At 47.1% G+C, this 21,466-nt stretch overlaps 1 protein-coding gene across 1 annotated transcript in view; it reads left to right on the plus strand.

The window, feature by feature from the left end:
- LOC119393687 (cytochrome P450 4V2) overlaps positions 1-21,466 on the plus strand; it is a 174,188-nt gene that overhangs the window by 2,973 nt on the left and 149,749 nt on the right. Inside the window, exons 2-3 of the mRNA XM_049415066.1 lie at positions 18,052-18,161; positions 19,661-19,749. Coding sequence (XP_049271023.1) covers positions 18,052-18,161; positions 19,661-19,749 — 199 coding nt within the window. The remainder of the gene's footprint in view (positions 1-18,051; positions 18,162-19,660; positions 19,750-21,466) is intronic.

Raw genomic sequence — 21,466 nt, forward strand, 5'->3', positions numbered from 1 at the left:
AATCATTAGCCGGGGGCTGCGGGTGAAGTAGAGCGTAGGTCTGCGATATTGTCTGGCCTGTCCTTCTCGCATGCTTGCCGCCAGCGTCGCTCGCCATCAGCTGTGACGTAACCAAACCCGCAGCCACTGTGCTGCTGGCCGCGTCCATAGATGCTAACCGGGGCCATGATTACGTAAGCTCAGAGGAGTAGGTTTCCAATTTGTCTCGGGAGGGAGTCAAGTCTGTCTGTGCGCAAAATAAATCTGCCATAGTGATGAAAATAAGGAAGTTCGTTTACTCAAGGTTCATTCAAGCAGTGTACTGCATGTCTAGAACGAAACACAACCTGTTATTTATGGCTTCTCAGGTATGCGGCCCGGGGTAGGAGGGGAGGGCACCGCACCCTTGCTCGCCCTCCCCCCCCCCCCCCTAAACGCGGGTGCGAGAGTAAATCAATCGGCGTGGTCTAGAGACGAAGCGAAGTATTTACGGATTAAGGTCCCTGAATCGGCGACAGCTTCGAATGCGCTGCTGGACAAATTCTTATAAGGTCGGTTGTTCCGGTCAAGCACGGTTGACGACTTTGAGTGTGCTGGTCGCTTCGACCAGCTCTGTCAGAGTCGCTGCTTTTGTGAAATACCAGTCGCAATGATTCAAGTAAGCATTTCACATTCCATGTTATACGGCGTCGGAGGAATATGTTACTTCTAGCACAGCACTGCACTCATCATCGTTCATGTCGTAGAAATTCGAACGTAAGCAAGTAATATATGATTGTCTGGGAGTGTGCATTACAGTGTCTGAGAATCGCAGTAAAATCATTAAGCATTGTCGCGGTGTGATACAAAAAGTGTCACTCTGGAGCGCTCAGTTGCCTGTCCGCTGTTGCACAGTTAGTAATAATAAGCCGCTCTGACGTCATACGAATATGGCCACTTTTCTAATATAACCCCACTCTTCAGGAAGAACGCTGCTAGAAAATTTTGTTGTCTTCCTTGTAAGTACTTAATACAGGAATAAAATCTACCTAGTTTTGTCCGCAACGCGTCGTGAACCCTGAAACTGTGTCTATACAGCTTGAATTTCCAGCCTTACCAATCGCGTCAAAAGTGGCTGGAATAGCGAATGCGGTCGTCTAATGACCAACAGCCCTTTTAAAATTGGAAATACACAGCATGCTTTAGTAATTCCTTTCACTCTGAGCCCCACTTACGTCAAAAACAGCATTCTTTTGCTGTAACCGCCGAGGAATTGTACACTTGCCAGAGAAAAAAAAAATCGCACGCGCTATCACAGCTTCTTGTAACAGTAGACCACATTGAACATGGATAGACTTTAGTATTTTTACCATGGCTAATCAGGATATGGATAGAAATAGCTTTATTGAGAGGTTCTCCAGGTTTCAGAGACCCGGGCTCATGTCTCCTACGACGACACGTCGATACCTTGTCTCAATGCCACTTCGCGGGCCCACTGGATGTCTCAAGGATATATTTACTTATTTACATCAAATATATGTTGCTGGCGTGAAAAAAAAAATCGCACAAGCCAGAAGCTTGTGTCATTTTGTTTCAAGACTGCGCTATACTTATTATTTGAAGACCTTAGAATCAATCTTATTTTGGTGCATCCTGTTTATTTCACTTTCTTCTGCCTGTTTTCATGGTGATATTGGCTTGTCAGCGTAACCAGTTAAACAGTTGCGAGAACTTGTGTAAAACTGTCATATTTTCTGTTTCCGTAGTATGGCAGGACAACGCGCAACCTGTCTGACGTATCTCACATAAATTTTCCTTGCACCACTTTTAAAATTAATTGGCGCGTGTAAACTAATGTTGAAACCACCGGTGATTCAAATGCAGAGGAAAAAGCGTACGTCTCTTCACGCTTGAGGAGTGTTTTCGAGGCCATGTTAAGGGTTTTGGAGTGGGATTCATAATCCACAGAGATAATGCCGGAAATGTTGAAGAATATACGGCATCAGTCAAAGGGTAGCAGGGGTCATGTTAAAACTAAGAAGGAGATATACACTAAAAATAACACAAGGGTATGCTCCAAAGTCCAGACAGGATGACGAGAAAGTAGACAAATTTTATAAGGATGCGGAATTAGCAATGCAAAAGGTACGAACTCAGCACACCATTGTCACGGGCGACTTCAATGCGAAAGTAGGAAGAAAACAGAAAGAAGAAGAAGCAATCGGTAACTGTGGTATAAACTCTAGGAATAATAGAGGAGGGACGTTAGTGGAATTTTCAGAACTAAATCGTGTCCGCACATGAACACCTTCTTTAAAAAAGGACATATAACGTATAAATAGGAATTGAACATGGAAAAGCCCTAACGGACAAACAGAAAAGGAATTAGATTTCATGTTGTGCAGGGATCCAAGCATAATACAGGACATAGAAGTAGTAACCATGATAAAAAACAGGGATCTTAAGATGGTGAGTGGGTGCTCACCACTCAGCTTAAATAGAGCCAGAACAAATATAGTAGCTGCAACAGGCCTCTTTAGATGTAATCAAGTTAAAAGCAGAGGTATTCATGATTGCTTCTGAGAACAAGTACAATGCTTTAGAAATAGACGAAAAATGAGGGCGTAACCGTCACTAAAGCAATTTCTGAAGCAGCACTTGAAATTGGAGGTTAATCACCAAGACCAGAATTAAGGAAGCTCTCTCATATCGCTGAATACATTAAAGAAACGACAACAGATAATGGTAAGTACCTTAAATAAAGCAAAATTTGCAGATCTGTCAAAACTGACCAACGAAAGTAAACTAAGTGACGCACGAAACTATACCGCCAAAGCGATAGAAACAGCAGAAAGAGAGGGCGGCAGCATCCAGGTAGCAAAAAGAAAACTCTGTGTGGGAAGGACCATAATGCATGTCGTCAAAGATAAGCAGGACAATATTGTTAACAATTCTATTAACATAGTGAAGGTGGTTGAGGACGTTTACTCTCAGCTGTGCAGATCGAATATAAATCGTCCTACTTTGAGCGAAAGCAATATCGAACATGACACCTTAGTCCCACGCGTAACTATCGCTGAGGTTAGAAAGACGCCACAAGGCGTGTCCCGCGGAAAAGCGGCCGGAGAAGACAGCATAACAACTGATGTCATCAGACATGGGTGACGTTTGATGTTTAAGAACCTTGCGACAGTCTACACATTACGTTTTAAAAATGCAAGAGTACCAGCAAGCTGGGAAGACGCCATTATTATACTAATGCACGAAAAGTGAGAAGTGAAAGACATGAAGAACTGCTGACCGTTCAACCTTCGTTCAGCATTGCACGAAATATTCACAAAGACAATCTCGAAGAAGATAAGCGCCACACTTGACTTTAATTAACCTAGAAAACATGCTAGTTTTAGCAAAGGGTACTCTACCATGGATCACCCTCATGCGATTAACTAAATAATTGAAAAATAGGCCGAATACAAAAGGCCCCTTTACAGGGCATTCACAGATTACGAAAAGGCATTTGACTCGGTAGTGATACCAGCGGTTCTGGAGGCACTGCGTCCAGAAGCATTACTTGAAAGAAATGTGAATACCATTGCCAATAAATACAGAGATTCTACAGCTCTGCTCCTCTTAAAGTGAGGCAGGAAAATCCCGATAGAGAAAGGGGACCGTCGAGGAAGTAAAATCTTTCTATTGCCATTCAATGATTGTCTAGAAAAAAGTACTTAAATGACTACATTGGGAAGATAAAGGAATAAAGGTTAACGGATAATATCTTAGCAATTTACAGTTTGCAGACGTTATCATACTCCCCAGCAATGACGGCGAGGAACTGAAAAAGACTGATTGAAGAATTAAACAGAGAAAGCCTCAAAGCAGGGTTGAAGATGACTATGCAGAAGAGAAAGATATTGCTAGGTGGTCCGACGACGGAAGAAGAGTTCGTGATAGACAACCGGACCCTTTAGTCAGTAGAAGAGTATGTATAGCCAGGTAAATTATTAACAGGGGAGCCTACTCATGGCAAGGAAACCTAGTGAAGAATAAGGGTGGGATGGTGCGCATGCGGTAGACGTTCTTAACTCATGACCGGTAGCTTACCACTGTTACTAAAGTGGAAAGTGTATAAAACCATTGTGTTTTGCGTTGTAACATGTGGAGCAGATACTTGGAGAATAACAAAGAAACTCGAGAAGGAAGCTCTCTCAGGACCACCCAGCGTGCGATTGAACGAAAAATGATAGGCGTAACTTTAAGAGATAGAAGGACAGTCGAGTGGGTCAGGGTAGCCAACATCCTAGTGCATATTAAGAGAAAAAACTGGGCCTCACCAGGTGACAGCATGAGAAGTACAGATAACGGATGTTCACTTAGAGCGTCGGAATGGGCAGCAAGGGATGGGAAACGCAGTCAAGGACGGCAGAGGTTTAGGTGGAGCGACGAAATTAAGAAATCTGCGGGCACAAAATGCAATCAGCTCGCGCAGGACAGGGTGGGTATGAGATCACTGAGAGAGACCTTCGCCCTCCAGGAGACATAGCTGATAATGATATTAGGGAGATTAATCAAAATATAGGGCCAAAAGTGGTTGCTGCGATGTATGGTACAGTCGTAAATCCTGTGAGATAAAAAAAAAAGAAGTGACCATCGGCGGCGCCTGTGGCGGCGGTCCAAAATTCGCATTGATGGTCCAAAATTCGCATTGATGACGTGACAGGCATCTGTCACGTCATCATGACGTCACGCATCACCAAAATTTGGGGCGTCATCACGAAGTCACGTAACATGACGTCGCATGATGACGTCATCACATGACACCGTTGCCTGATCAAGTGTGGGCCGATCCTGGAGGAAGTGCAAGACCACGTCAGAGCAATCCAGCCGGCCTCGGCAAAAGAAGACCGTCGCGTGGATTGAGGCACGCGAGACCAACAAGGTACGACGCTCAACGCAGGAGCGGGCGCCTGAGAGCTGCGCTTTGAAAAACTACGGAGCGTCACGGTTGCGGCATCGATGTTTGCCGCCCCCTGCGAAGTTCGATGTTTTTCACAAACCGCCTCATTGTTGGCCTGTCATCTATTGCGTCATCGCTTGCCGCGGGTGGCCACTGGGCTGACCATTGTAAGTGGTCGGCGTGCGTCTCAGCATTTAGTGCAACTCGGGTGTTGGGTCGGGGACATGACCATAGCCGACGAGAAATTTGTAAAGCTATGCAATACACAGGGAGGTAGACAAGTGCGTAAGTGTACCCTCAATCGCCCTCACAAAAAAGAGTTTAGCTTCTTTAAAGGGTGCATGCGCGACACAGCTTTTCATGTAATGGTGACGATAGAATCAATTTAGGTGTTTTTTGGTCGTTGTTATAACGTCATATGTCACGCGTCCGAAGTAAAATTTCAGTTGCTGTCTAGCCATCATCCTGCGTACATCTTCGTCTCTGTCTTATTATCGCTGGTAAAATGTATTCTCATCATATCAGACTGGTCTTGTACACTTTTAGGGAGGTGGCTGTCCTTACCCCTAGTGAAAAACATTTGGAAGAAGTCTCCCTCGGAATGTAAACAGCACGTTTTTGGTGGCCCTTGTGTGAGCGTGCTCTCTGTGAGGAGATGAAAAAAACGCCAGGCCTGCGCAGAACACGCAGCACAGTCGTAGCGAAAGCTGGAAGAGCGGCTTTTGTAGAGCCCGTCGTAAACTCTATTGGGGCACTCAACATGTTCAGCACAAAAAAGGAACACGAAAACTCAAGGAAGGGCACGACACAAGCGCTGTTTAACAACTGAAAGTTCAATGGAAGAAACGTGTCTTATATAAGCATAAAGAAAAAACAAAAAAATCTTATCCCCCACCAGACATGTAATCGCGTATGCAGTAGATATATAATCTCAGCTTCTGTGAGAGCGTGGCACCTGATAGAACGGGGCACCTGATACAAGAGCGGGGCACCTGATGCAAGTACACTTGCAGGGTATACGCCATAAATCATAATTTTTGTCAACTGTAGAAGCACCCACTATGGCATTATTCGTCATTCAGCGGAGAAGCGAGGTACAGCAGCAGAATGGAAAACTGGGTTAGTTGGAATGCATGCATGACTGATGCAGCGCTAAAGGCGAAAACGAAAGGAACACAGAGTGCACAGGACGAGCGATTTCTCGCAACTGAAAGATTTATTTCGAAAAAACAAAACGGGAAAACAAAGCAGGGCATAGCAGACATGCGCATAAGTAAGACAGGAAAGGAAATTATTTTATAACAACACGTGCATATTCTTAAGAACAAATTCAAACATGTCACTTGATATTGCATGAGCCAAGCAGATAAGCAAACTCCTTGTCTGTTGAGAAAATCGACGGATGGCTCACGCATCCGTCTCCCATTCTTTTAATGTGGAAAGCCTCGATAACTTCACGGGTTACTTTGCTACTGTGCCTAGAAAGCACTTCCACATGTACGAAGACCGGAGAGCAGCCACAAGTATTACAATGCGATGCTAGATGGGATGTGTTAGGCTTTTTCAAGGACTGATTGTGTTCCTTTAAATGAACGTTAATACACCTGTCGCTTTGTCCCAAGTACGATTTGCCGCAAGTAAGCGGAATTTGGTACACAACCCCGTGCTTACAAGGTACATACGTGGACACGTGTTTAACTTCACAGCCGTCAGTTTTCTCTTCACTACCCTCCATCTTTTTTCTCAACAAGAGGGCAGATCCTAGATAGTTTTTTTTGGAGCAGAAAACACCGTGTTCATACCATATCCCTTGCCAACATAGCTCAGGCCGTGGGAAAGTTTGTGGACATAAGGCAAAACCGATACCTTATCGTATTTTTTCTTTTCACCACTGGTGTCGGGGCGATTTTGCCTCTTAACCCATTTCAACAGCCTTTCACTGCAACTAGCCAGGAAGGACCCCGGGAAACCTGCATTTCTTAGCCGCTGAATCTTTGAGCAGAAACTGCTCTCCAAACTATGCCTACAAGACTTACTAATAGCATACTTCAGGGCAGAGAATGCAATTCCGTTTCTGACAACTTTTGAGTGTCAATTCCGTTTGACAACTTTTGAAAATGGTAGGAGCGCTTTTTGTGACCTTGGAAGGTAACACCAACAAACATGGTTAACTTCAAAAGAAAGGCATAAGTCTAATAACTGTAGCTTGTTGTCCTTAATCAACTCAAGTGTAAACTTAAGCCCGAGTCCACATTCACGAAAGATCTTCAAGACATCAGTCGCCTTTCTACTATAGTTATCACATGAGAAAAACAAAAGGTAGTCGTCAACATATCGAAAGACGGAACACGCCAATTCCTTCAGGTTAGCTTGTAGTTTTCTGTTGACACGGCTCAAATAAAGATCACTTAATACCGGTGCCACCCGTGGGCCTATGCATACACCCGCTTTTTGTTCATACACCTTATCGTCCCATTTCACAAACGTTTTATTAAGGTAAAACAGCAACGTCTCTAGAAACGACTGCAGCGACATCCCACAGAACTGCGTAAACTGAAACTCGTCGTTATATTGAGTGACCGCTTCTTTTACACTGCACATTAGTTCGGCTTGTTCAAGGGAACAATATAAGTTCTCAACGTCTATACTAATGGCCTTAGCATTGCCGGGGTTGTCATCAGATAGAAATTTGACCATTTTTTTAGAATGACTTACTAAGAACGGATCATTGAGGCATAAAGTTGAGAGCGTACTTTGCAAAAAAGACGACACCTTGTCCTGCCAAGTTCCTTTCTCCGAAAGCCCTAAAGCCATGGAGGTGCATCGCATCAAGGATACGACTACAGTCGTAATTCTCTTCAGTGGCGTAAAGGTACCTAACTATGTTAAGTGCGGCACGAGCATGCTAAGGTGTACTTTGTACAAGAGAAAGACTGACGTTTGTTATGGGTGTGGAGCTCTCGGCCATCGTGCTGATGTTTGCCCCACTCCGACGAAGAAAGTGTGCCGTCGGTGTGCTGTCAACGACCCTGCGGAAGATCACCAATGCCAGCCGAAATGTGCCTTGTGCGGAGGTGTACATCTAACGGCCGACAAGTCCTGCAGGCATCGTTTCCAAGTCCCCTTCGTGGTGAGGCAAAGAAGACAGCGTAGAAAGCGCGCCAAGAAACACCTTCGGGCCCAGGAGGGTCTGACGTCATGGGATTCCAGCGTGGCACCACCTTCAAGAATGCGCTCTCCCTCGCCAGCTTTTGGGAAGCGCCGCAGCCACTCCAGGGGGCGCTCTCGCTCCCGCGGGCGCCCTCGCTCCAAGGGGCGCTCCCTCTTTAGGCTGCGCTTCCAAGAGGCTCCCACCACCTGGGCGGAACGAGCCAAGCCAAATCCGGCACAGCATCCAGCACAGGTAACGCACGCGGCACTGCCAGAGCAAGAGGAAGATCCTAGGATCGCATTTTTACTTCAGGATAACGCCAGCTTAAAAGCTCAGCTTCAACAGATGAGGGTTGAGTTCGAAGCTCTCAAAAATTCAGCACAGGCCCCGGTGCGGCCTTCGTCAGCAGAGCCGCGGCCGGCTAAGCGAAGGATAGGTACGGAAGGAGAGGTTGCGGTGGTGTCCGACTCGGCCGTCCTTGGAACAATCAGGGATTTGCAAAAGTCGCTAGCGCGGCAAGCGGAATGCTTTGACTTCGTAGCATGTAAAGTCGCAATGATAGAAAGCAGGCTTGGTCTAGGCGAGAAATTTTTTTTCCCGGTGACGCCCGTCTCGCTGGTTTCCCCGGCGTGCCCCGGTATGCCAATGGCTCAGGCCCCCGTAACTAAGGAAATGCCGGGAAGTCGGCAAACCAGTGGTAGTAGTCATGGCTCCCAACGCAAATGAGTTTGTCATTTGGCAGTGGAACTGCGCGGGGTTTAGGAAGCGTAAGGCCTCCCTCCAGCAGTACATTGCCCCATTGGCGGTTAGGCCGCATGTAATTGCTTTACAGGAAACCATTGACGCGGCGGTTGCCTTGCCCGGCTATCGATCTGTATCGGTTAGGGGAGACGGGCAACGTGGTCTGGCTGTCTTGGTTTCGAGGAAATGTGCGTTTTTGGAACACAAGCTTGCGCTAGGCAACTCTACTCTGGAGGCCTAGCTCATCGAAATCATCCCGAATAATTGGCTTAAGTGCAGCATATTCGTACTGAATGTTTACAGCACCCTTCGGAATCACAAGCAGGCGTTTTCCTCGGTGGTTGCAAAGGCGGCTACCCTAGCGGGCAAGTCGCCGCTTGTAGCTGTCGGGGACTTTAACGCCCACCACCAGGCCTGGGGATATCCAAAAACCACTGTTAAGGGGAGAAACCTTGTTCAAGCTATGACGGACTGTTCCTTGGAGCTGGTCACGGATCCTCAGTTCCCCACTAGAGTGGGTAATTCCGTTACGAGAGACACCACTCCGAATCTGGCATTTACCAAAAACGCGGTGGTAGTACAGTGGGCTAACTTGCAGAAAAGCCTGGAAAGCGATCACTTTATCCTCTCGGTCACGCAGGAAACCCGGGTTGCTCCACATGAGGAGTACAAGGTGACGGACTGGGACGAGTTTAGAAACTGATCAGGCCCAATATGACACGTTGGAGGAACTCTTCTCGCGATGAGCGGAGGATGCGCTCCTCGCAACCAAGACGGTCCAGACTGACCTACAGGTGGAGGCAATGGACTCGCGTCCTGCGCATTTGTTGGAGGCTAAAAAATCGCTGGTTGAGAGATGGCGCACACAGAAGCTCAACAGGAGGCTGCGTAAGCGCATAGCGCTCCTCAATAAAGAAATCGAGGGCTATAGTCAGGAGTTATCTAGGCAGCAGTGGAATGAAGTTTGCTCAAAAGTAGACGGGCAGATGCGCACAGGAGGCAAATGGAACCTCTTGAAGGTACTCCTCTATGAAATTAACTCGAAAAGTTATCAGAGGTTGGCAATTGACCGATTAGTCCAAGCACAGAGGAGCAGTGCAGTCGATGACACGACTGTACTTAAGGAATTGGCAGAACGATACCTTCCGATTGGCCCCTTCGGGGACTGGGATTACCCGGACTACCGGGAAGGGCCGCTGGAAGAAATCGACTCGCCCTTTACGAAACTTAAGATCGAAGAGGTGCTTCATGCGCTTAATAGTCGCTTAGCCCCGGGTCCTGACGAAATTACGAACAGGCTGATGCGTAATCTCGATGATAAGTCCATCAATAAGTTAACCGAGGAGGTCAATCTCCTCTGGGCAGAAGGCCGAGTGCAGGAGGCCTGGAAGACCGCCTCGGCGGTACTCATTCCCAAGCCGGGCAAGGCACTCGCCAAGGAGAACCTACGTCCCATCTCCCTTACATCTTGCGTAGGGAAAGTGATGGAGCATGCGGTACACAACAGGGTCTCTCGGTATGTCGAGGATAAAGAGCTCTTTCCACACAACATGGTAGGCTTCCGGCCGGGTCTGTCCACCCAGGATGTGATGCTCCTGATTAAGAGGCAAATTATCGACCGACAAACCCTAGATGTTCGGGGAATATTGGCCCTAGATCTCGCCAAAGCGTTTGATACTATTTCACATAAGTTCATCCTGGAGGCGGTCGAGAGCATGGGGTTGGGACCAAGGTTCCACGCCTATGTTCGCGCCTTCCTCAGGGACCGCAAAGCAACCATAAAGATTGGGCAGTCAAAATCGGGAACCTTCACCCCGGGTGCGAGGGGCACGCCGCAGGGAGCGGTCATTTCGCCTCTGTTGTTCAACATAGCCATGAAAGGCCTCTGGGAGCGTCTTTCCACTGTATCCAATACAAACCACGCCCTATATGCCGACGACATTACTGTCTGGTGCATGGGAGGTTCGGATGCTGAGGTGGAGGAAGCGCTCCAGTCGGCACTGTCTATCACAGAAAGTTTTCTGGAGGGTACGGGGCTTCGGCTTTCAGCCTCCAAATCGGAGTTGCTTCTCTATAGACCTGTTCGGCGTGGGAGGAGGCCCCACTCACCACTTGATCAGGTACAGATTACGCTAACCACAAGGGACGGGCAAGCGATTCCCGGAGTGAACTGCATTCGGATATTAGGCTTGCTTCTTGAATGCAACGGCAGAAACACACAGGTTTTGGCCCGCATCACCTCCAATACGGAGAACATGATTCGGCTTATTTTACGGGTTTCAAACTGCAGGGGAGGGCTGAGGGAAAGTAATCTTCGGCTCTACCACGCGTTCCTCATGAGCCATATTAATTACGTCGCATCATCTCTAAATTGGTCTAAACGCGAGGAGGATAAACTCGACACTTTAAGGCGGAAAAGTATTAAAAGGGTGCTAGGCTAGGACTCGCCATGAGTACCGGCACGGACAGGCTCATGAACCTGGGCATGCACAACACCCTCTCGGAGGTGATTGAGGCACAGAAACTAGCTCAGGTCGCGCGGCTCTCCTCCACCAAGGCTGGGCAGCGTCTCCTACAGTCGCTTGAATGTCATCATACGGGCAGTGCGGAACAGAAGATATTTTTATCACAAACAATGAAGGGTACATACGAGGTGGAACCCTTCCCGCGTAATGTCCATCCGCGGTACAATGTTGGCCGGCGAAGGGCACGGGCCAAGTCTCTGCTTGACTTCGTAGCTAAATCCCCGGGAAAGGTGGCTGTCGTCGATGCGGCGCAGTATGGCCGCTCAGACAGCTTTGCGGTCGTGGTTGTTGATCATCGCGGTCGCGTACTCAACTCGGCTTCCGTTAGGAAGGTGTCTGCCTCCGTAGCAGAGCAGGTAGCGATAGTTCTAGCGATGAAGGACCCTTCGCGTCCTGAGATATTCACCAACTCTAGGGCTGCCCCCCGGGCCTACGCTTCGGGTGTGGTCTCAAGAGAGGCTGCCGCTATTCTCAGTTCGAGGGGTGTAGGAGGCTTTCACACAATTACCTGGTTCCCGGCCCACAAGGGCTCAGGGGTTCATCCAACCGTTTCCAACGTCAACGAACTTGCCCATAACCGTGCGCGAGAAATCACGTGCCGCGGCGGTCCGGGCGGGTCCGGAGGCGGGTTCATGGAGAGCTTCAGGGATCCACTTGACACCTTCAACGAAGTTACTTCGCACTATCAACTGTCAAGGCGGCGATACCCCCTCCCGCATTCCAAGCTTACTAGGCCGCAGTCGTCAATTCTCCGGATGCCGCAGGCAGGTTCCTTCCCGTCTCGCAGCAAGTTTAGTCACATTGCTGAAGACATAAATCCAGGATGCCCTAGCTGTGGGGCGGATAATTGCACACTCGCTGATATGCTCTGGCAGTTCCCGGCGTTACTTAGCTCAAAGTTCAGCACAGAAGAGGACTGGGAGAGGGCTCTTAAAAGCCGCGAGCTCTCAGTCCAGCTGTCGGCAGTCCAGGAGGCCTGCGAACGGGCTGAGGGCCACGGTCTTCCTGTACCGGCGTGGATGCGGCCAGCAACTGCGGCGGACCCCCCTTCGGGGGTTGTCTGATCGGGGTTCTCCAGGACCAAATAAAGTTCATTTCATCATCAACATCCGCTTTATGAGTTCTGGCACTGAAGAATAGGTCAAGGCGACAACGTGTTGTCTGCCGTACGTTCTCAGCAAGACGTTCAAGACCTAGACGTTCTAACAACTTAAAGGCTTGATTTTTTGCTTTTCTTTCTAGAATATTCCTTGCAACAAAGTTATTCTCTACCGCAGCGGGTAGTGAAGAGAGAAAAAGAACAGCGGGTAGAGAAGATGTGTAGCGGGTACCGAGGTACCTGCTACACATCTGTAAGGCATTATGTGCACTTTCTTGATGCTTTGGCTGATGACGATGAAGAATTAGGGCTGAGCACTTTGTAGTGGCTGGGAAGCTTTAAAGCACACACTAGTTGCGCGATTCGCTTTGTGTGACGCCAAGTTATTTTACTCTTCTACATCGCTATATGACATGTTAACGCGATTCCTTGACCGAGATGATTCCTGTATAGGGTCTTTTTGCAAAGGAGTTCAAAGCAACAGCAAAATTCAGTGAATTAATGGTGTGCTCCACTTGCAAGGACGCGTTAACATCGGGCAAGCTGCCCGTGATGAACGGAACTTTCAGTCGACCCATGTGGTGCTTCGCATCCCCACATGGATGATGTAATTTTTTTTCATTTTGTGCGATAGCGGTTACGGACACCGGCGGCGGCGGCGGCGGACAACTACGGCACCAAAAACGGTTGTTGTTGCGATCTCATAGCAGCTTTCACTGTAAAAAATTAGCAGAGCGTGCACTACTCGCGCAAGGCTGGGTCACAGCAGAACTGGTGGGCAGCTAGCTGGTCTTGGCTTGGCTAGGCTTTTACCCTCTCACCTCTCTCTATCCCACCCCTTGCTATACTATACACGGATATGCTTGCTATCGCTTTCTTTTTTTGTCTTTCTTTATTTCTATTTCTTCTTTTCTCTCTCTACGTATTTCTTGCTCAATCTTTCTATCTTTCTATTTCTTCTCTTTCTTTCTTTGGCTCTCTATTCCTCGCTTCCTCTTTCTTTCTATCTCGTTCCCTCTGTGTTTCTCTTTTCCCCTTTGTTTCTATTGCTTTCTCTCTCTCTCTATTTCTTTCCATCCCTTTCTTTGATTCTCTCTCTTTCTTCCCTTTCTTTCCCTTTATTATTCTCTTTCTATTTCTTTCTGTGCTATGCTTTACACTCTCCCCTCCTCCTTTCCCTCCTCCTCACCCCCATATCTCTCATACTCACCCTCGGTTTCCTTTCCCACCCCTTGCTATACTATACCATACTATACTATACTTAGGGTTGTTCGTTTTCGGGTAAAACCCGATTTTACCCGATTCTTGCACCCCGAACAAGTTTCAGGAGAATCGGGTTAAACCCGATTTCTCCCCGAATAAACCTCCCTGTAGCGATCTGCACAATCGTGAGTTGCTGCTAACTCGTGTTGATGCTCTTCCCCTTCTCTTCTCACCACTACCTGTCTCCTTTCTCACCCCTTTCTCCTCTCTAATCTTTACATCCCCTCTCTCCTCTGCACGCACATGCGTGAGAGCGTACATGCACCCCCCCCCCCTAAAAAAATGCTTGCAGAAGAAAGTGGGAAACACGTTTGAGGCCGGCCACGCTTCGAGTACATTGTGAACAAATTTAGGGTGAAAGAAAAGCAAAGAAATCTGCCCCTTTGCCCACTGCAGATTAGTCTCGGGTATGTGCACCTGCTTCCAAAAATTTCACGCGGAAGGGACGGGTGACCAGTCGGTGGGGGAGAGATTGAGCGACGAAGAAGCCAGCCATACCCTCCCCCAGCGTCCAACCCCGCGCGAACGCCCCTCAGTCTCTCGCGCGACACGAGACGAGACGCATATCGCCATCCTCACTTAGCATTACCAGGCGCGTCTTGTGAGCGCAAAGCCACCGTCGCGGACATAAGGCGGCACCGGAAACTTCAGCGTGGAGATGGGAAGAAAACGAAAGACACTGGATGACTGGTGTAAAGAACATGAAGATCTCCAGATCGCAACGAAAGACAGTGAAGGCACCCGCACTTTAGTGTGCAAATATTGCAACACCGAGATGGTCACCGATCCAGCGAAGAAGCCCTACGACCGAATTCGTGAGCATCTAATGTCATCTCGTCATAAGAAGTTCAAGACTGCTTCCAAGGAAGCTGAGACTGCGGGAACGTCTCAGCAGACGCTTTTTGATATGTCCTGTAGACAGCGTGCGAAAGAAACTGAAGCGGACGGCGTTATCCATGACTTTGTTCGTGCCCTAGCGTACAGCGGAATAAGCATGCACCAGGCGGACGGACCGCTGGGAGACTTCGCACGCAAATACTGCAAGGCCGCGAAGACCATGCCAACAGGACAAAGACTTCGGCTGAAATACCTGAAAGAAGCTTTTGACAAGGACATGGAGAAAATCCGCGATGATATGCGAGATGTGAAAGTGAGCGTCATCGTCGATGAATCCCCAGACATCACTGGTGTGCCTACCATCAACACTCTCCTGTGCTACTATAGCCAGAAAAACGTGAAGAAGCACGTTGTTCTGGTCGACGTCGGCAGGGTAAATGCATCGAACAGTTACACGGTGGCCAGCGCAGTTAGCAAGGCACGCCTGACGGTTGGCAAGACGTGGAAAGACGTTGTGGCAGTAGCCACAGACTCAGCGGAGTACATGCGAAAGATGGTTCGAGAAATCTGTCAGGCTGAAGGGATCCAAATCTTGCATGTGAAAGATATAGCACACCTTATTCATGTGAGTGTTGACCATGCCATTTCTTTACCATGCATGTCTGATGTTCGATCCGTAGTGATCAAGTTTGGAGCGTTATTTAAGCACGCTAACAAGCTTTACCAAAAGTACACTGAAATTTGTTCTTCTAATGGCCTCTTTGGACCTGACATTAAGAAGCCACCTTCTGTTGTCCCGAATCGATGGCAAAGCTTCTACAAGGCACTTGTGGTAGTCGTAGAAATGTGGAGCTCGTTAACAGAACTTGCTGAAAGCTCGCATGATAGCAGCAAAGCGGAAGCTATTCGAGGGATACTTTCTGAAAAAGAAGTTGTTTATGCGAAGGCAATCTTGATGAGAGATGCACTCGGCCCACTTTTGGAAGCCCAGAAAACGCTTGAAAGTGGGAAGCTTTTGATGCCCAGCTTTGATCACCTGGTAAACGTGAAGCTGCAGCAGATTGTCGGGGAGCTTTCGGCGATGATCGGTAAAAGCGATCAGGCCAAAGCTGTTTTGTCTATGTTACCCAAGCGCAGCGCTAATTTAGTAAAAACATGTTCTGAAGAGTTCTGCACGAAACTCGCCACAAAATGGCGCTGCACTCTTGGACGGAACGTCTCAGAAAAAGAGGAAAACCAGCTAACTTTGTGGAAGTTGGGAGCCGTCCTTGATCCGTTTCAGAAGCGTCTGCTGGGGCAGTCATTTGAGGACTACCGACCTCTGTTCATGTCCGTAACCGACAATGTAGATTCCCTTAATGACGAGTTCAACCAGTATTTGCTGGAAGCGAGCCCCACAAACCCAGCTGTCGAACTAATCGAGTATTGGCATGACTCTACTTCTCGCTACCCAAGGCTTGCAAAAGCTGCACTGACATTGTTGTGCCTAGCTAATGGTAGCTGTGATGTGGAGAGAACTTTCTCCCAGCTGAGATATGTTCAACGACCGGACAGATCTCGAATGGAGACTGACATGTCGCGCATGCAGATGATAATGTATGTCAACAAGGACGTGTAAAAAATCGATGACCAGATTTTCGAGAATAAAATGTATAATTTCTAAGAGTCAATGTTTACTGATTCATTCATTTTCAAACACCACTGATTCATTTTCAAACAAACACAAAATTTCGGGTAGTATACTGTATTTGCTATAATACTCTGGTGTCTGTCCCAATTACCAGCTTGAAGCACCAAATTTAACGTGTTATACTTAAAAAGCCCGTGATACGTTTTGATAAGCTCAGTGTAAGTTCTGATAAGTACAACCGTATATTTAACCCGAAAAAACCCGAAGTAAGGAATGGTTTCGCAAAAAAACCGATTTTTCCCCGAATATCAGTTTGAAAAATACCGCCCGATTTTTACCCCCCGAATTTGAAAAAATATAAAACCCGAAAACGAACAACCCTAACTATACTATACTATACTATACTATACTATACTATACTATACTATACTATACTATACTATACAAGGCTATGGTATGCTCTGCTAACGTGCCTGGAGAGCCCAGTGGTTACGACGCTCGCCTTCGTGTCGTGGGTGCGCGGGTTTCAATCTCGCCTCACCAGAAAAATGTTTTCGCCAAGAATTTCTTACTTTCTCTCTCTCTTTCTTTCTCTCTCTCTGTACTCGTTCTCTAGTCCATGAGAGCTACCGCACCCCGCGCCGGACAAATCGGTTCACGTGTTCTGGGAGCGAAGCAAAGGAGGACGAAGAGAGCGCGTGCCGTTTCATGGTCATGATAATTTTATATCTACGACACACGGCAAACCTCGACCATAACAGCTCCTGCTGTAAATTCATTGAACATGGCGTGTCGCCGGAGCTAACGCTTCAACAAGCGATTTTGCCTTGTCCTGTCAATACAGCGTGTCGAAATGTTTGCTCTAGCGACATGGGTTATTATCTCTTCAAGCCCCCTTATTCACCTGAACTTCTGCCGTGCTCTACGTTGTATAACAGTGGACGTCAGCAGATGGTGGCGTCATTTCGTAGTGCAGCTTGTAATTAGTCAATTTATTAATCGTTTGTTCACAGGTTGCTTATAAAGGGATTCTATAGTTGTTCTTGGTACTTTTGGTATTGTAGTAAGCACCGTTAAAGAGAGAAAAAGAACTGTCTAGTACGATGGTGCCCAACCCTAATGAACATTTCTGCAGTGGGATGTGTTCGATTCTCAGTAGCGGCCTCGCCGACAAAACTCTCTTCTTCGTGATATGGCGTTGGCGAAACTGGGGATGAATTCAGGGCTGGTCTATGGATGAATGATTAACGTCGACGACGGAAAATGGACGTCGCAATAGCGTGGAAAATTCGGCACACTGAGGTCTGTTACCTGCCACATGAGACATGTGGCGGCAAAACAGTCGAGTGACGGCTACCTTTTTGCATTGTGACCTCAAAACACAAACGCTTCCTGGGATACAAATGCGATATTGTAAAACTGCTGCTCGGTCGAGTTGGTTCGTGATTAACATAGATTTACCAGCGCAAAAAGACGAAACACTTACGAAGGAACACACACAGTGTGTGTGTGCACCATCTTTGTGTGTTCCTTCTTTAGTGTTTCGTCTTTTTGCGCTGGTAAATCTATCTTAGCGATATTGTAGTTACTACAATAAATCGTTTTAAGGGCCACTCGGAGGCTTGTCACTAAATATTTTTAGGGTGTAGGGGTCCAAGGAATTCACTTATGTAAAGACAAGGAACAGAAATATCCGGTTATTTCGACCTCATATGAGGTTCCAACGCAATTGGCTGCTCGGGTGCTTACTGATGACAAGAAACGTGCACGAATCCGAAGCTGTATGCATTCGGAATTACAACATTGCTGTGCCTTGGCTTTCGGGCTCATGCTTTCATCTGTTTGTTACGCAGCCTAACTTTGGGCCACACAACTATTCTTCATCGCTTGCAGTTATCTTCAACGTCATCAAAGATCTGTCCAAGGATTACGAAGGCATGACGTTCAAGGCGTACCTGGGCGTCGTTCCTGTCGTGGTAATACACACGCCTGATGCTGCGCAGGTGATTAACCTTTCCTTCATTTTTATGGAAACGGAGGACTCTATTATTCACTATACGCTTCTGGCATACATAGGCACTTCGTACGAAGTAGCAGCTTAACGGCGAAGCTGTGGCGCTGCTAAGACAGGGAACGCGGGTTCAATTGCCAGCCACGGCGGCAACATTTAGATTGAGACGAAATTGCAAAAAAAAAAAAAACCCGTGCACTTAAGTTATGCGCACGTAAAAGAACCCCAGGTGATCAGAATTAATCCGGAGTCCACCACAACAGCATGCCTCACAATCGTATCGTGGTTTTTGACAGGTAAAACCCTAGAATTTTCATCGGCCCATCATCCAAAAATCCTAGATCTCGCTCAAGGCTCCCAACAGAGCGAGTGTATTGATCCGGCCGCTTTCGAAATACTGTAGCATCAAACCCGAAGACTGACCGTCGGCGTCCACACGAGTGCTGCAATAAATCATGACGTTATGACGTCGCTGTATCATGTCATTATTACGTCACAGATCGGCAAAATTTGTGCCATTAGTATGACGTCACATAACGTGACCTCACATGATGACGTCATCACGTGGCATCGGCGCCTGTTGATCACGGAGGCAGTGCAAATACAGGTGAGGTGCACGAAGCTTGCAGCGCCTACGATCCAGGATCCAGTGAAAAACCACGTTAGGCGCAAAAAGCTTTCGGAAGGAGTCGGGGGACGATCAACGCACCAGTTGAGAAGAAAAAGAAGAAGGTGGCTGTAGCCTTCGAGTCAGCTTAGGCGTGTGCATAAGGTACCCTGTGAGTTTTTTTTTTAAATGTAGTGTCGTAATTACGATATAAATGTAAAGAAATTAAAGGGGCTCAAACGACAGCTTGCTCCGGTAGCAACTTAATTGTCGTCGGTAGAACGTTGTGTTTTCGTGCAGCTTAGTTTCTTTGCATTTATATCATAATCACTACAGTACAATTAAAATATTACAAATAATGTCCCATATACCTTCTTCGGCTTCATTGGCTGCTGCCCCGCCACGGTGGTCTAGGGGTTATGGCACTCGACTGCTGACCCGAAGGTCGCGGGATCGAATCCCGGCCGCGGCGGCTGCATTTTCCATGGAGGCGGAAATGTTTGAGGCCCGTGTACTTACGTTTAGGTGCACATTGAAGAACCCCAGGTGGTCGAAATTTCCGGATCCCTCCACTGCGGCGTCTCTCATAAGCATATCGTGGTTTTGGGACGTTAAACCATAGATCAGGCCCGTAGCCAGGAGGGGGGCCCCCCTGGCTACGGGCCTGATCTGGGGTTTTTTCGCGGGGGGGGGGGGGGGCAGCCCCCCCCCCCCCCCGAAAAATATTCCTGGCTACGGGCCTGCCCCAGATGTTATTATTATTCATTGGCTGCTGCTTTCATTACGTTGTGTCTAAGAAATTAAACAAGCCCTTGATGCATTTCACTTCTTTCGTTTTAGTTCATATATATAGACTCACGGTTATTGGTGCTCGGTTATTGCAGGCTGTTCTTACGGGCAAGTTAAAGTCGGACAAGCCCTTCCTGTACGCATTCCTAAAGCCATGGCTTGGTCACAAGAGTCTTTTGATGATGTAAGTGGTGTGCTCCACTCTTAATAACAATGATTTTGTACTACCATGGCCGGAATAGAGGATAGACGCGACGATCGCGTGGTGTCTCCTCTCTATACCGGCCATGTTACTATAGGAACAGTATATATATATATAGTAACAGTACCTATAGGCACTGTTACTTTCTATGTTACCTTCGTCAAAAAATGATTACAGTCGCATTTTAACATTAAGTACGTCGCACTGCAGAAGGCCTCCGAGATGCAGGTATCTGCGCGAAATGGTGTCTTCACGGACTTCCCACGGAGCGCATGATATATTATCCTTACCGTTTAGCAGTACTTTTCTTCGGCCTTAGTTCTAGCCCGAAACGTGTGCCTGGAGCGACGCATTCACCCCAACGACGACTAAGACAGCACTTTCCTAAAATATTATGCTCTGAGATATGAAAATGTAGCGCGTATGTTTTGTCCCCTATTTCCCAGTGTCAAAGTGGCGTCTGTTCATGACTAAGTATTCGTCCATAATGTGCTTACATATGGAACGTCGAATAGTATACATTATCATTACGCCACAATAAATTAAAAGTAACGCTTAGTTTATCATCCACGCGGTTAACTTGCTACCACTCCCTGCGTACTGTGAGAGTTGGCATCAATTTAATATTAATAGCCTGACGATCAATGTGTCGTTGAGGGCTTATTTGACTGCTTGAAATTACCTTTGACGAACCGCCGCACCCTCTTGCAACTCAAGCGTAGAACGTTAAATAAACGCACGATCAACTCGTTCTTTGTCAGTCTGTTGTTCCTGTTTCGCATCATCGTACGCTGACCGGTCAAGCGGAACTTTCATGTAGCCATCGGCGGCCATATTACCGCATCGTTCGGCTGAAAGTAAGCTAAGCGCCTGCACAGCGTCGCATGTTCGTACAAACAGCCAGTAGGGTTCAACCCCTTGAGGCGCATGTGCAGATATACGGACGCAACTTGTTTTTGACCGTTTTTTTAGACTAGTAGCTAAGAAATAGAAATATGTATTGCGCATAGAATGAATTGAACCTTCTGCATAATCACTGCGTCGTTACTTAGCCTCCATGTTCTGAGCATAACTGCAGCCGACCACTTCGGTGAAGACATTACAATGTTCGATGGCTCGGTCGACGTGCCGCGTTCCATGACCAACGTCAATTATTTTTCGTTGCTTTCAATAAATACAACCAAAAAACGCACGCATTTTAGGCCTATGATTTGATTCTTTTTATGTAAAAGTGAAGTATGACCGACTGTAGAATGAATATGTATTTAAATACACGCTAGTTAGGGTTAATTGCTAAAACACGGACAAAAGAACATATTGTTTTATTTCTCTCTTGAAATGTAATATTGAGTACCTTCGAATTACGTGGCGTGAATTTGAGGCATTTTCATACAGTCGATCATAATTCGCGCCTGAAAGAGTTAAGAAAAAAAAAACTCACAGAAATTTGCGGTGAATTTCCCTCTAAGGGGAACTGCCATTTAGTTTGCGCAGCGTTTAATTCATTGAGCCAGAGGTATAGTCAAGTACGCATGCATTATTTTACTGCATCGTTATTGCCCACGTGAATGTGCATATTGATCGCTAGTTTTGTTTGCTACGTTTTGTTCGTGTTTTTTCTCGTTTATGTATTTTTAGACGTAGTGATCCGGTTGTTCCTCATAAACACTTACGTATTTATGAGGAAATGGGTCGTCGA

This window comes from Rhipicephalus sanguineus, chromosome 1 (genome assembly GCF_013339695.2).
Source record: "Rhipicephalus sanguineus isolate Rsan-2018 chromosome 1, BIME_Rsan_1.4, whole genome shotgun sequence".
Classification (NCBI taxonomy): domain Eukaryota; kingdom Metazoa; phylum Arthropoda; class Arachnida; order Ixodida; family Ixodidae; genus Rhipicephalus; species Rhipicephalus sanguineus.